General features: G+C 47.7%; 1 protein-coding gene across 1 annotated transcript; it reads left to right on the top strand.

Moving 5' to 3' along the window:
- The first annotated feature begins 648 nt into the window (after positions 1-648).
- On the top strand, positions 649-16277 carry LOC127579580 (transmembrane protein 233). Its single transcript, XM_052032469.1, has 3 exons — positions 649-847; positions 14230-14364; positions 16143-16277. Exons 1-3 carry the CDS (start codon positions 668-670, stop codon positions 16155-16157), a joined length of 330 nt encoding a protein of 109 aa, XP_051888429.1. The 5' UTR covers positions 649-667; the 3' UTR covers positions 16158-16277.
- Positions 16278-16656: the final 379 nt, after the last annotated feature.

Raw genomic sequence — 16656 nt, 5'->3', positions numbered from 1 at the left:
TTGTGGGAGATCAATAATCACTGGTTACTGAGTATGGGAGATCACAGTGGGTGAGATGTAAAGTCTGGTGACAGGGGATTAATAATCCCTTATTCCAAAGGAAAGTGAATAATAAACGTACTGCAGAGGGCAAGAGACACAAGGCAACACAGGCAGCAGGGAGTGGGGAATTAATAATCACTGCAGAAATTAGAATATGAGTTGCACTATTTTGGGAGAAGAGATTTATTAAACATTGGCTACAGAGCTTGAGGGATTATCAAAACATAAAATGCAGGAATACCCGAGTAATTAATGAACTTGTTAGAGGGCAAAAAGTTAATGAATACTAATGAGGAAACAACTAAGAAATATTTATGGTGATCAAGTAATAAACTAATTAATTAAGGTGATAGATGAACACAAGATAGTTTTAAAGGATGGGAAATTTAATAACCCGCTGTCACAGATCCCCTGTAAAAACTAAATCAAATTAAAAGGCGGTAATACTCCAACACGGAGCCGGAACTGCAGTGACTTTTAATGATCGGATGGGCAGAGGTCGGGTGGGATGGGGTCGGAGTCCCGGTAAAATTAGGTCAGTGTTGACTCGCTCCGAGTTTGTCGACCAGCCCAGCCCTCAGTGTGAGTCGGAGCCCAGCGCCCAAAGCTCCCGGTCACTTTCCTCATGTCTGGGGCGGACATCAAGTCGGATTTGAAGCAATCGTTGGAGGAGGTTCCCGTCAGCGACACCGACCATGAAGCCCAAGAGGCGAAGATGCCGCGGAAATATATCATCCTCACCATGCTCTCCTGCTTCTGCCCGTCTTATCCCATCAACATTGTGGCATTCGTGTTTGCAATGATGGTGAGTGAGGGGGGAGGCGGCAGCTGACCGGAGATTCACATTACAGGTCCTCCCCGGGTTACGAACCCCCGATTTACGTACAGCCCGTACATACGAAGGAGGGTTTGGGGAGACGGGCGGGGTGGATTTACCGGCTGCCGCGGGGACCGTCTGTCGAGTGGGAACTCGGGTTCCGCCTTCCGCATTTCTGCCTTGAGAACGGTTCGGGTTACGAACAGTTCACAGCAACGGAAAACTTGCCGTAACGTGGGGGACGACTGACACTGGGCACTTTTAGTGAAAGGTGAGGGGTTGGGGGAGTGTTGGGGATGATGGGGTGTGTTGTGGGGGTGTTGGAGATGGTGGGGGGTGTGTGGGGGTGGGGGTGTTGGGATGGTGGTGGGGTCGGTGGGGGGGGGGGGTATTGGGGTCGGTTGAACTGTCGAGGTTTCCATTGAAGTCCCGATGGTCCGGAGATTCTGCCTTTGGGACGGAGGGCCGGTCACTGGGCTGTGAAGGAGTCATAGGTTCCTCTGGAATCCTTCAAGTAGCCGAGGGATTTTATTTCAACTTTGGCTTGGGGTAAACCCCATTGACATGTCCAAAGGAGCCCGTGCGTCCAGCTGTTGGAAAGTGTCGATAAACCGAAAGGGAGCAGATGCTGTAAATTTCAGCCGGCTGCTTTCTGTCAGCCTGCCGGAGGGGTGACCGCCATCCTGGGACCACCCGGGGGGATATGAGCGGGGATTACGCCCGTCCACGGTTCAAAGCAAGGCTACTCTGGTGAGCCCGGCGCCTGCGATGATCAGTTTGGGATGCCCCGCACTACTACCCGACTGTGCAGTGTAATCAGCCAAGTCAACAACCGCGCAGCGATGCATCATAACAGGAGACCCCCCATGTGTAGAGTCCCTCATACCGGGCGATGGATGGCGACCTTGTCACCAGAGGAACCCGCCTGCACTCCTGCAACATGCCACCGCCTTGGGCCTGTTTTGTTGTGTCACTGTGAGGGCACGTCCCTCCGTCCTGCAGGTGGCCTTTGCTTACGTGCTGGTCGAACCTCGTCATTGGACTGAGAAAGCCACCAGTGAGCCAAGGCTGACACCAGTGCAACACAGCACCTGGGGCGGGAGGTAAGGGATTTCCTCAAGTGGCTTCAGTGAACCTGCCGGGATTTCACATCCACATAGTCACTCATACCCACACCCTTATTTATCTCCAGATTTTAAAAAAGCAAGTGGGGGGTGGGATGGTGGTGTGGAGGAAGGATTTGAACTGGTGTCCAGTCCTCTGCAGTAAAAGATCGCCGTATAGTTTGGTAGATGTTGATGAGATCCAAGGTGTGGGCGAAGCTGCAGGTGGATGGAGCCGGGGCACTTGCAACTGCACCCGTGAGCAGCGCAGAGAACTGGTGAGCCTCCCAGTGCTGGTCGCCTCTGATCCGCATTCATTTACAGGACTATCTTCCCTAATCTCGTCATTTGATCCAGTGGGAACATCTACTGCTTCCTGTTCCCCTCACGGCAGGATAATCCCCTGTTCCCATCTGGGCCCCTTTTAAAACCATCACCTCAATTTTCACCTCCAGTGTAAAGAGTTTAGGGATTCCTTTATCAGAGACCCTTTGTCAGTCCCCCACCTCCCCCAGTCACTGAGACAAACCTTCCCTCAGCTTCACCCAGTCACTTGGTTTCTCTCATGCACTGCCTAATCTCATTGTCCGTTGAGACTCGCATTCTGCTCCTTACACTTGAATTGCACCAGATTGCTAATGGCTAGTCTTCCCTTCCTGGACCTTGTATCAGCCGACACTGTCAACCTTCCCTCTCAGGACTGGATCTCCCCTCTTCAAACCTGCCAACATCACCTCTGCCCTGAAAATTCCACACGTGACCATGTAATCTATTGCCCTACCATCCCCAGCCTTTGCTCTCCATTTACCTTCAATGTGTTTTCATCTCCCAAATTCATGTCCACATTTCCCACAGTTTTATTGTTGAATTACTCAAAATATGTTCCACCCCACCACGAGAGTGAATAGTCCCTCCCAAAGTCATAACTGACGTGGTTCATGACCAACCTCTGTCAGTTTTCTTGACCTATCTGTGCCCATGGCATGGTTGACAGCATCATCATCCTGACCACCACCCCTCCCCCCCATCATCCAGTGAGATGGGACTGTCCTCTCCTGGTCACATTCAGCTGTAGCCAGGGAGTCACCTGCAGTGGTTTTGCATACTTCTCCCACACTGCTACCTCTGGAGTCCCACAGGATCTATACCTAGTCACAAAGAACAGTACAGCACAGGAATAGGCCCCTTAACCCAGGGCCTGTGCTGAACGTGATGCCAATTGAAATTAATCCCACCTACCTGCTCATGGCGTGTGCCCCTCCGGTTACAGGGCGTGTGCCCCTCCGGTTACAGGGCGTGTGCCCCTCTGGTTACATGCAGTATCACCTGTAAACTGGGCATTAGATCCCACATATACCCTGTTCTATTCTACCACTTCTCTGAATCTCCCTGCTCTTCCCGATTTCCCTGCTGCTTCTCTGACATCCAGTACTGGAATGCCAGGAACTTCCTCCAGTTATACATTGGGAAGACTGAAGCAGGCAGGTAAAATCCTTACAAGGCTCAATGTGGAGCCTGGACCTAGGGACAGAGTCCGTGAATAAGGTGTCATCCATTTGGGATTGGGACGGGGAAACATTTCAACACTCAAAGTGTTGTGGCGTCTCTGGAATTTACCGCAGAGGCTGGGAATGCGCTTGTGTTCAGTGCACCCAAGTCAAGGATCACCCTGTGTTTGGATACCCAGAGTTGGAGAAAGATGGGGACTATTCAGGTGGAGATGACGTAGAAAATCAACCACAAAGTAATTGAAGGTGGAGCTGAACCAACTGGCCCCTGGTGTAGTTCTCAGTCTCCACCACAAACCACCATCCCGTCTACGCCAGCTCCGCGTTCCTCTGGCAGAGTCAACTGAGGCCTGATCCACGCAGCTCGAAAACTAAATGTTGCGTTTGACAATCAAATAATTGTTTTCCATCACCAAGATCACCACCGGCTTCTTCCAATATATCAACCTCCCACCATCCTTGCTCCAGCTCATTTTCTGCTGTAAACGTAATCCATGCCTTTGTTTGCATTAAATCTGACCGTTTCTGCAGCTTCCCTGTCTACCCACCATCTACTGCCTGATTAAATGTATTTTAACTTCTGTTGCCTGCAGTCTAGCTCAAACCAAGGCCTGTTCACCCATTACCCCAGGCTTGCTTCTGACTTGCCACCATCTCAGATTAAAAAAAATTCCTTTCCAGTTTTCATCTCTCCACTGCCTCCCTCTGCCCTCTCCCTTTAACCACCTCCAGGTTTCATGTTGTTGAAAGATTTGCAGTCCCCCGTTGTAGCTTTTTGATCATTGCTGACTTTAACTGCTCCACCATTGGTGATTATGCCTCGATATCACAGCATTGGAATTTCTCCCTCACCTTCCCTCTTCTCTGTACCTCCGGCTACTCCTCTAACTTTGGCCCAGCTGTAGATCATCTATTATGCACCTCAATACAGTCCCAATGAACCTCTATAAAACTAGTTTGGCTACAACTGGGGCATTAGCCAAGTTCCTTAAGCACTGATGTGAAGGCATTGGAGAGGGTGCAGAAGTGGTTTTACTGGACTGACTCCAGGGATGAAGGTCCGTATTTGTGTGGATGGATAGGAGAGACTGCAGTTGTTTTCCTTGGAACATGTGGGTGGAAAGGGGATCCAGTAGAGGTGCTTGAAATCGTGGCGAGTCCAGACGGGGTAGAGAGTGGAAGTGTTCCCAGTGACGGAAGGGTCAGAAACCAAAGGCAATAGAACAAAGGACTGCAAGTGACATGTTTGATGTAGTGAGTGGATGGGTGGGGAGTGGGGGTGGAGGGGGGACATTCACCTGTGGTCTTCGAAAAAGCATTGAATAAGTACCTGAAAGAATTTGGAGCATTCTGGGGAGAAGGTGGGGGAGTGGGACGAGCTGGAGCTGGTACGAACTGGATGGGTGAATGGCCTCCTCCCCTTCTATAACCTTTGTGTGATTCTGTGATGCCACACCAGTGAAGTGCTGCCAGCCATCTTTTGTCAAAGGTGCTATATAAATGATACAGCCCTTCGGCCCAACTCATCCATGCTGACCATGCTAGTCCCATTTACTGGTGTTTTGGCCCATATCCCTCTAAACCCCTCCTGTCCATGTACTTATCCAAATGTCTCTGAACTGTTGTTATTGTACCTGCCTCAACCGCTTCCTCTGGCAGCTTTTTCTGTATACGCACCAGCCTCTGTGTGAAGAAGATGTTGCTTCATTATCTTGTTCACACACAGATGTGAAGATGTTGTCCCTCAGGTCCCTTTAAAATCTTTCACCTCATTAAACCTATGCCCTCTAGTTTTTAGTTCCCCTTCCCTGGGAAAATGACTGAGTGTGTTCACCTTATCTATACCAATATTTTATACACCTCTATAAGGTCCCTTCAATCTCTTAGATTCCAAGGAATAGAGTCCTAGCCTGCCCAACCTCTCCCTATGACTCAGGCCCTCGAGTTCTGGCAGCATCCTCGTAAATCTAAATTTGCTGTCACTGTTTAAAAAAAAATGTTTACCCCGGAGATTGGTCTTGACTTTCCAGTTTATGGGTCAACAGTGTTGGTAGTTCGGCTGAGTGCTGCAGACTCCAGGTTCACATTACTAATACCAGTAAACAAGTGTGAAGTAATGCACTTCGGGAGGTCAAATTCTGTTAGAACACATAAAGTAAATGGCAGGGACTTTAAAAGCATTGATATACAGAGAGACCTTGGGGTGCAAGTCCATAACTCCCTGAAAGTAGCAACACAAGGGGAAGAAGGCTTTGGTGTGCTTGCCTTCATAGGCCAAGGCACTGGGTATAAGAGCTGGGACCTCCTGTTGCAGCTGTACAAAACGTTGGTTAGACCGCACTTGGAGTATTATGTATAGTTCTGGTCACTGTTGTGACTGACCAGATTGAGCCACACAGAAGCTGTAACTGTGAGATGTAGAAGTCTTTATTCATACAGCAGATCTTCTGGAGAGAGACTCAGAGAATTTCACTCTCCTGACACAATGTTTTATTAAACACAAGGATAACAATAAATGATTAGCTACAGTTTCAATGGCTATAATCACCTATGTAACTTCCACATTATGAATATAGGCAGGTAAATTTGCAGAATTAAATATTTACAATGGGAGCACATCCCAACCAGCAGAACCTCTTTGAATATTCAACACTGGTGGCTGGTCTGAAAGCTTCTGAGCACAAACTCCAGACACCCAAATCGTACCTCTGTTGTTACAGTGTTGAGGGACGACTCCCTGAATATACAACTAGCCAGAATATTAAGTGACAAAACAGACCTGTCCTGAACTGTGCATTAAGTGGCAGGGATATGCCTATAGCGATGTGTTAATATAGCAGATGGCCACTGAATGCTTTCCCTGATCTCATCCTGAAGTTTTCAACAACCACTAATTAACATGAACATTGATCTATTGACTTGCCCTGCGTAGTTTCAGTGGGACAGAATCAGAATGTCCCACACCTAATGGTTGGTTCCAATAGCCTTAAAGTATCAGTTGAAGTTAAACTGTGAACAGGTTTCATTTCCTGAAGACTGGTTCTCATTTTAATTAATTCACAATTATATTATCCATGATGCCATAACACCAGAATAATCCCTAACAATCACCGCACTACAGGAAGGTTGTGGTAGCAATAGAGAGAGTGCAGAAGTGATTCACCAGGATGCCTGGAATGGAGGACTGTAGTTATAAGGAGAGCTTGGGTAGGCTGGGCTTATTCTCACTGGAACGTCGGAGGCTGAGGGGTGACCTCATAGAGGTTTATAAAATTAGGAGGGGCATAGATAGGATGGATGATCAGAGGCTGTTTCTCTGGGCAAGGAAGTCTAGAACTAGAGGGCACAGGTTTAAGGTGAGGGGGAGGAACTTAAAGAAGATCTGAGAGGTAAGTTTATCACACCGAGAGTGGTGGTTCCCTAGAACAAGCTGCCAGAAGTGGTGGTAGATGCAGGTACAATTATACATTTAAGAGGCATGTGGACAGGCACTTGGGAAAGGTGCAGAGGGACACAGAGACACAAGATAATGATATATCCTTATTGGTCACATGTACATTGAAACACACAGTGAAATGCACCTTTTGCGTAGAGTGTTCTGGGGGCAGCCCGCAAGCGCCACGCTTCCAGTGCCAACAAAGCACACCCGCAACTTCCTAACCCATACGTCTTTGGAATGTGGGAGGAAACCGGAGCACCCGGAGGAAACCCACGCAGACACAGGGAGAACATACAAACTCCTTACAGACAGCGGCCGGAATTGAACCTGGGTCGCTTGTGCTGTAATAGCGTTACGCTAACCGCTACGCTACCGTGCCAGCCCCTGCAAGAGACTGCAGATGCTGGAATCTGGAGCAACAAATAATCTGCAGGAGGAACTCAGCAGGTAGAGCAGCATCTGTGGGGGGGAAAACAATTGTTGATGTTTCGGGTCGAGATCCTGCGTCAGGATAGTACTTTAAAACAAAATGCCTTTCAGCCCTTTCTTCGTGCTTCTCCATTGAGCAGTATAACATCTGTTTATTTGCCTCAGCCCCACATTCCCACACTAACTCTTTATCCTTTGATTCCTTTAATATCTAAGATGTTTTTGATCTCAGTCCTGAATATATTGAGAGACCAAGCCTCCACAGACCTTGGGAAGGGAATTCCAATTACAATCCAATGGGTGAAGAAATTTCGTCCCATCTCTATTCTGAATGAGTGACCCTTTATTTTGAGATCTGACCCGGTTTTTGACACCATAGTGGGGGAAATGCTCTCTCTCCCTCAAGCTCTGTGAGCATTTAGTGCACTTCAGCGAGATCACCTCTCACTTGTCTAAACTCGAGAGAATGGGTCCAGTCTGCCTGATCTCTCATCATAGATCAAACCCCAGAACTATCTGGTGAACCTTCAGTCATTAACTTTTTCGCAAGTAAATCCTTCCATAGTTAGGGAAACTAGATCTGTCCATGATATTCCAGGTGTGGTTCACCAGGAGCCTATAATACTTGGAGCAGGACGTTTCTGCTCCTCTACTCAAATCCCCTGAAAATAAAGGCCAACATACCATTTGCCTTATGAACAGTAACATTCAGTGATCCGTGTACAAGAATATCCAAGAGTCTCTGAACAACAAAATGTTTCAATTTCTCATCGTTCTGTCTTTCTACCTCTTCTACCAGATTGGACGACTTCACATTTTTGGACGTTATATTCCACTTGTCAAGTCCTTGCCCGGTAACTTAGCCACTGTATATCCCCTGAAGCCTCTTTCACTCTCCTCACAGCCCCCAATTTCACCAGCTGAGTATCACCACCAAACCTGGTCCAGTTATCTGAATCACTGGTAGAGATAATAAACAGCTGGGGCCCCACCACTGATCCTGTGGCACCCTACAGGTGATAGCCCCCTAAACAACCACGACCTGTTTATTCTTGCTCAGTCTGCTGGAGGAACTCAGTGGGTCAGGTAGTACCTGTGGAGACAAAGGGATGGTCGATGTTTCAGGTCCCGATGTAGGGTCTCAACCTGAAGCACTGACCATCCCTCTGCCTCCACAGATGCTCCTTGACCCGTTGAGCTCCTCCAGCAGTTTGTTTTTTGCTCTAGGTTCCAGCGTCTGCAATCTCTTGATTCACTAGACGGACAGAGGTTGAGACAGATCAGGTGATAAGGAGCAGAATAAGGACTGACCGTTAGCAAGAAACTTTTTAGTAACTGGTTGGGAAAGGGACATAAACATGATGAAACAATGAGAGACCAGCTCACCTGAAGGTTGCAAAGTGGCCAGACCAAAGATACGATGTTGTTCCTTATCTTCTGTCTAGGTTTTTGTTGTATACCTCACTCCTCCCCCCAGCTCTGCTTTGAAAACTGTAAACCCTCCACACTCTCCTGCCCAGTTCTGAGGAAGGGTCGCTGATGTGAGACATTGACTGGTTTCTCTTTCTGCATCTGCTGTTTGACTGGCTGAGTTCTTCAGCCGTTCTGTTTATGTCGCAGATGCTCTAATCTAATCTTATTTAATAACGTCTTGTGTCAAAGGCCTTCTGAAAGTATTGGTATTGGTTTCTTATTGTCACTTGTACCGAGGTACAGTGGAAAAACTTGTCTTGCATACCATTCGTACAGATCAATTCATTACACAGTGCATTGAGGTAGTACAGGGTAAAAACAATAACAGAAATACAGAGTAAAGTGTCACAGCTACAGGAAAGTGCATTGCAGGTAGACAGTAAGGTGCAAGGTCATAACAAGATAAGTTGTAAGGTCAAAGAGTCCATCTCATCATAAGTCCAAATACAACCCTTTATTCTGTTAATTACAACCTCAGAAAAAGCTCTAATACATTTGTTAAACGTAAGTTCGTTTCCACTGATGCCTATTAACTCTGCCACATATTTTATTATCTTCAATTTACTCTGCTTCCTTAATCAAAGATTTTAGCATTTTCCCTACCACTGAGCCCAGACTTGCTGTTCTGTGGTTCCCTGACTTCTCTCTCCCTCCTTTCTGGATGTAGGGTAACATTTTCTCCCCTTCCAAAGTGTGGGAACCATTCGAGAAGCCATGGATTTTCAGAAGACGTCCACTAGTAGTTGGTGCTGCAGCAGGTGGTGCTGCTGCCTCGCAGCTCCAGAGACCCGGGTCTGATCCCCGACCCTGGACGCTGTCTGTGTGGAGTTTCTACGTTCTCTCTGTGACCGTGTGGGTTTTCTCTGGGTGCTCCAGTTTCTTCCCACATCCCAAAGACGTGCAGGTTTGTAGTTTAGTTGGCTGCTATGAACTGCCTCTCATGTGCAGGAGAGTGATAGAATCTGGGGGCAGTTGACGGGAATGTGGCGATGAGTGTAGGGTTAATGTTACTGGGTGTTTGATGGTCACAGACTTGATGGGCTGAGGCTCTGTTTCTGTCCTCAGAACTTTATTGCCACAGCCACCTCTCTCCAAACCTTGGGAAGCAGGTCATTGGGTCCTGAACATTCATTGGCTTTCAGCCCCATTAGTTTCTCCACCTACTCCTTTGTTCCCACAGCTAATTTCATTCAGCACCTCACTTGCTCTGGATCTGTGGTTCTCTGCTGATCATGGGAGGTTTTGATACTAGATCAATTGTTAATTTTAAATCAGATACCAATGGATTTTTGATTAGTGGAGGTTTAAAGATATAGAATCAGGTCGCAGCTCAGCCATAATCTGTCTGAACAGGGGAAACAGGGAATTAAGGTATTCTTGTCCCGGTATATGTGTTTGGGTTTCTGGGTGATGGAGTTATGATCATTCCTCATGGAATCAGACCCTTTGGCCCATTGAGTCTGGACTGACTATTGAGCACCCATTTACTCTAATCCCATTTTATTTCCACCCCCCACCACACGCCCCCCCCCCCCAACATCTCCAGATTCTGCCACTCACTTATGTACTAGGGGCAATTTTTACCTCAGAAATGGGTGTCAGTGTGCAGCTTGGAGCAGGAGGGACGAGAGGCTGCACTGTGAGATGTTGTACCCATTAAGCAGAAAATGAATAGTGGCAAATGACCCGGTGCTGTGCTCTGTATCACATAACGTAATTACTTTTCCTTGTGGTTTTAAAAGGATACAGTTCTCGACAAAGTGTATCTGTCAAGCTATTTTTGTGAAGGGAATAAATAGTTATTTTGACTTTTGCAATGAAGGTGTAAAATGGGTAGTCAATGTAAATGATGTTTGGGGAAAGATGTAAAATAGGCTGTCCGTTTACGAACACCATTTTACACCTTCACAACATTTGTATAACACTTTTGACTAAAACTTCACAGAAACTGTGCATGTGCATTGTCAAATGAAATGCAGCAAAGACCCATATGATTGGCCAGATCCTTAAACAGAACAAATTTATTAATTCTGACTTCAAGAGCAGGTCAGAGGCTGAGTTTAATGTGGGAAGTGGCCACTCCTGAATCTCCAGACTTTTAACTGTCACAAGGCACATGTCAGAACTGTGAGGGGATACCAACCACTTGAGTGGATGGATGCAACCCCAACGATACTCAATAGCATCCAAGGCAAAGGCAACGTGCTCGACCAGAACTTCATGCACTGCAGCAACCCACAGTGTCGTGATCAAGTCATACACAACGGAAACAGGTCTGTTAGCCCACTGACCCCACTTGCCCATTTTACACCAAGTCAGACAGACAGTGGCAGACGGCATTGAGTCAGTCGGAGACAGTGACAGACGCACTGAGTCAGGCAGATGGTGGCAGACTGCACTGAGTCAGGCAGAGACAGAGAGAGGTGCCACTGAGTCAGGCGGAGACAGTGACAGGTGGCACTGAGTCAGGCAGAGACATTGACAGACGCACTGAGTCAGGCCGAGACAGAGACACTGACACAAATCTAACACCAATCCCTTTCTTCCCACATTCCTATCACCTCCCTCCCCTCCCCCCCCAACCCACAAGATACCCCCGCTCATTTACCACTTGGAGCAATTTACAGCAGCCAATTCACCCACCAGCTGGCACATCTTTGGGACGTGGGAGGAAACCGGAGCACCCGGGGGAATCCCACACGTTCACAGGGAGAAGGTTCGAAGTCCACACAGACAGTACCCGAGGTCAGCCACTGCTGCTGCACTGCCCTGAAAGTCTAAACCTCTAGCACCCAAAGACAGCAGCCACAGGGGCACACCTACACCCACGGGTTCCCCTCCGAGTCACACACTATCCTGAGCTGGTGTTCCCGTTATCATTGCTGGATTAAATCCTGGAATTCTCAGCCTATCATCGTGAGAGCACCTTCACAACAAGCACCTTCTCGTGGGCCCGTAACAATGGGTGATAAATGCTGACCTTGCCAGTATCTTGTAAAAGAAATAAAATTGATGAGGTACAAGGAGAGGGGGTGGTGATCTCGATCTGAGAGATGGATTTAAACAGTGACAGAGTTAGAGCCGGAGAGTTTAGGAAAGTAATCCCAAAGTTATGGGGCCAGGCAGCTGCAGTGGTGAACAACGAGAGTTGGGGATGAGCAACAGGTCGGACTGAGGACACTGGGGATACAGAGAGGAGTGGGCGGTTATAGGAATGTGTTGTTATGAAGGGATCTGTACTTGAGGGGAACCTTTACACTGATGTGGTGCCTGGCCTAATGTGAGCAATGGGTAACAGGACTTGGCGAGAGTCAGAGACATGGCAATAGGGGTCACTTTAAGATGCCTTTTGTTTCGTTAACCGCGGCTTCCACTCTACAATAGTTGACCGGGCTTTCAACCGTAGAGAATATAGAACATCACAGGAACAGGCCCTTCAGCCTCCTGAGTCTCTCTCTGCTCATCATGATGCCAATCTAACTAATCCAGTCTACCTGCACATGGTCTGTAATCCCTCCAGTCCCGGCCTGTTCATGTGCCTGTCTAAATGCCTCTTAAACGTTGCCGTCATATCTGCTTCCACCACCTCCCCTGGCAGTGTGGTCCAGGCACCCACCACTCTGTGTAAAGAAAAAATTGCCTTGCAAATCTCCTTTAAACTTTCCCCCTCTCATCTTAAACCTATGCCCTCTAGTATTTGGCCATTCGACAATGACTCCTCTATTTCCCGCACGTGCTCTCAACTGGGAGTGGGCCCCCTTGTCCTCTCCTTCCATCCCACCAGCCTCCATATTCAATGGATCGTCCCTCATGTTCTCTGCTTTCTTCAACAGGATTCCACCGGGAGACGCACTCTGCCCCACCCTTTCAGCGTCCCGACGGGACGAATCCCTCTGACTCCTCAGTCTGCTCTTCTGCCTCCACCGACCACTCCCCTTCTCATAGCACCTTCCCGTAACTCAGGGGCTGCACACCTGCCCTTTTACCGTTTCCCTTCCCACCATCCAGGGGCCTTCCAGGTAAGTCAGTGATTCACCTGAGCTCCTTCCACTTTGGTGTACTGCATTCAGTGCTCACAGTGAGATGTCCTTTATGCTGAAGAAATTTCATCTTTCCATTCAGTATAGAAGGTGGCCATTCATCCCATTGAATCTATGCTGGTTCTCGGGGTAATCTATTCGATCCCATTCTCCCCTTATTTCCCTGTAACTCGCTCTCTCCCACGTTCACCACAACTCCCAGCTACACACTAGGGGCAATTTACAGCGGCCGCTTAACCTACCATCCCTCGCGTCTTTGGGGTGCGGGAGGAAACCCGTGCGGTCACAGGGAGAACATGCAAACTCCGCACAGACGGCACCAAAGGTTGGGATTGAACCCAGGTCTCTGGAGCCGCGAGGCTCTGCAAATCAAATATAGATTACCTGACAGCTTCACAGAATACCTCTGATCAGATCACAATGGTGACCCTCAGCTTCCAATTGCCTGTTACCTTAATTCTCCATCCCTCTCCCACTCTGACTTCTATGTCTTCTGCCTTATAAGTTGCTCTGACGATGTTCAACTTGAGTTTAAGTTGCAGCACTTTATCTTCTGATTGTGCACGTTACAACCCTCAGGACTCAAGTTCAAGTTTATTGTTGTCATGGGCATACATACCCAGGGTCTAAATGCCGTGAAAAATAGCCTTTTGCAGCAGTAGTACAGTGCATCACAGACATGGCAAACATTAGTTAACATAAATTAACATATTATACATAACTTACATGGGTGTAAAATTAACAAAAGTAAACATAACGACATTAGTGCAGGTTGAGAGAGAGAAAAAAGAAATATAGTCCAAGGTAGCGTTAGGGTTTTTCAGGTCGGTTCAAGAACCTGACGGCAGTGGGGAAGAAGCTGTTGTTGGACCTTGAGGTGTAGGTCTGCAGGCTCCTGTACCTCCTGCCTGATGGCAGCATCGAGAAGAGGGCACGGCCCGGATGGTGGGGGTCCCTGATGATGAACGTCATCTTACTGAGACGACATCTCTTGCAGATGTCGCCGGTGGTGGGGAGAGCTGTACCTACAATGGAACTGGATGAGGCCACCACTCTCTGTATGATCTTACGTTCCTGTGCATTGGAGTTTCCATACCAGGCCGTGGTGTAATCAGTCAGAATGTTTAATTTAACAGTTTTGGTTAACCACCCGTTATCTGTCTCTCTTGCTCCACCCTGCCGTACCTTACTGTATCCACAGCCCTCCCTCCGTCTGCAACTCGACAAAGGCAGGTTTTCTCAGCTTTTCAGTTGTGAGGAACAACCTTTGACCTGGTTTTTGTTTTCGTTCCAAGTCCTCAGTGTTAAGCTCCAGTCTGATCACAAAGTTAAAGTGCACGGTGAGTTTTTATGCTGATGATTGTTTTCTGTCCTTAAGGCTCTGCACAGCTACAACGAGGGAGATGTTGAAGGAGGAAGGAAGCTTGGACACATAGCCACACTGGTCTCCATTGCAGCCATTATTGCTGGACTAATAGTGATTGCAATCTATTGCATTGTTCACTTTTCAATGGTAGGGACCTTTCACTTTGTATTTTTTTTTAACCTGGCCCGGTTTTGAATCAGATCTGATATTGCGAAGTTTGACGGATAAGTAATGCAGTGATACAATTTTGGTTGAAGTGACTTAAGCATTTCTGCAGTCTGTTAAACTTGCTCATCCCCACCGATCCACGCCAATGCTGTTTTCTACAACAAATACACAGGTTACTTATCTTCCATAAGAAAGAACCAAAAGAAGGTGGAATGAGGCAAAAACAAAATCTGCCGGAGGGACTCAGTGGGTCAGGCAGCATCTGTGGAGGCAGAGGGATTGTTGACGTATGGGGTTGAGGCCCTGCATCAGGACCGAGAGTGGAGCAGGGAGATGGTATAACGAAACTGGTTCAGGAACAGGGTCTGATCTGAAGTTAGCAGGCAAACCTCAAACACAAATGTAAAATACTGTGGATGCTGGGGGGTTTGATCAGCAATCGCAATGCTGGAAACACTCGGAGACTGGGTAGGGTGTGTGAGGAAGAAACGTGGGCGACGTTTCAGCTCAGGGGCCTGTCTGCTGAGTATTTCCAATGTGTCCCGTTGTTATTCATGGGAGGTGTGGAATTTGCTGAATGTGAAACTGAGCTGTATGGATCGAGAATGTTGCAGGGTGGAATCGAAGGGTTCATAATCTACTGCGATTCCGGGCGAGGGAAAAGATTGTAATGTGACAATCCCTGTCACAAGGGACATGTTAACCAATTCCTTGAACACATTGGTTTTTGGTAGTTTTTCAATAATCTTGTGGAAAAAAGGAAGGATAGGAATAATGGATGGCAGAGTGTCACAGCTGACAGAGCCACTGCCTCACATCATAAGATTTCTTTATTAGTCACATGTACATCGAAACACTCAGTGAAATGCATCTTTGCATAGAGTGTTCTGGGGACAGCCCGCAAGTGTCGCCACGCTTCTGGCACCAACATAGCATGCCCACAACTTCCTAACCCGTACGTTTTTGGAATGTGGGAGGAAACCGGAGCACCCGGAGGAAACCCACGCAGACACTGGGAGAACGTACAAACTGCTTACAGACAGCGGCAGGAATTGAACCCGGGTCGCTGGCGCTGTAATAGCGTTACACTAACCGCTACACTACCGGACTCAGAGAGTCCACTTCAGTCCTGAGTTCAGGCGCTGTCTGTGTGGAGTTTGCATGTTCTCCCTGTGACGTGGGTTTTTTCCAGGTGCTCCGGTTTCCTCCCACGTCCCAAAGACATGCAGGTTGGTAGGTTAGTTGGCCACTGTAAATTGCCCCTAGTGTGTAGGTGAGGGGTAGAACCTGGGAGGAGTTGATGGGAATGTGGGATAAAGAATAAAAAATGGGATTAATGTAGGATTAGTGTAATTGGGTGATTGACGGTCAGCACAGACTAGGTGGGCTGAAGGGCCTGTTCCTGTGCTGGCTCTCTCTATGGCTCTATGAGCGGTGAAGCTTGCCACATTGTATGTTATACCAACGCCTGTTGTCTGGGCTCTACACATGGAGAGAAGAGGCTGGCCAACAGCAGAGGGGTTATACCCCGTCACAGGGCAACACCTTCAGGACAGGAAGGTTGTGTCAGGATCTGTTTAATTTTTCCTGCATTGGACAGGGGAGCTGACCTCATTATATTCAGGGAGTTGGGCACTTTGTGATAATTTCAGAGCTCTGTCATTACATAATCCCCATGAGTTCTGAGAGGGAATTGTATCTAAGGGGTTGGTGCAAACGTACCTGCCAGTGAACAGATCTTCCACTGCTTCTTGCAGGGATGTCACGTTTAATTGGATGTACTACTGGAGGATCTTTCACATTAACCTGCCACACTGCATCTCTGATCGCTAATTAAACACGCTGTTCAAAGGAAGAGAGAGAGAACGTGCCATTGGTTTTGCGTGGGGTCCAAGAGGTTTCTCTCTGACACCTTGTGTCTGAACATCAGGGAACTGCAGGAACTGTGGATTTCCGTCACAGTGGAATTGAAGCACTGTCTTCCTAATATTTGACATGTCCACAAAATTGTGGAAAAACTACCAAAAAATGGTATTAAAAGAATCGATAATTATTCATGTTTACTCAACACAAATGTGAACCATTGTGGTAAAGGCTTTGTCTCAGAGGCTAAGAGAATACAACGAGACACAGCCAAGTTGCACCACCTTAAGCAAGTACAGTGTTGCAATTCAAATGTGGACCATTGCTGGCTGCAGATGTTCTGGGGATAAATTCCTGTGCTGCACTGATAGAGGTGCAGCTCAGTGAAGTGGAGGTCTCTCTATGACT

Source organism: Pristis pectinata, chromosome 17 (assembly GCF_009764475.1).
Source record: "Pristis pectinata isolate sPriPec2 chromosome 17, sPriPec2.1.pri, whole genome shotgun sequence".
NCBI lineage: Eukaryota > Metazoa > Chordata > Chondrichthyes > Rhinopristiformes > Pristidae > Pristis > Pristis pectinata.
Note: the sequence above shows the minus strand (reverse complement) of the source record. Positions and strands in the feature narration are given on the sequence as shown.

Bases quoted from the DNA above. Each gene is read 5' to 3' on its own strand.
- LOC127579580 (XM_052032469.1), top strand. From the start codon at position 668: ATGTCTGGGGCGGACATCAAGTCGGATTTGAAGCAATCGTTGGAGGAG. The intron at 848-14,229 runs GTGAGTGAGGGG...TCTGTCCTTAAG, and splicing joins CATTCGTGTTTGCAATGATG to GCTCTGCACAGCTACAACGA.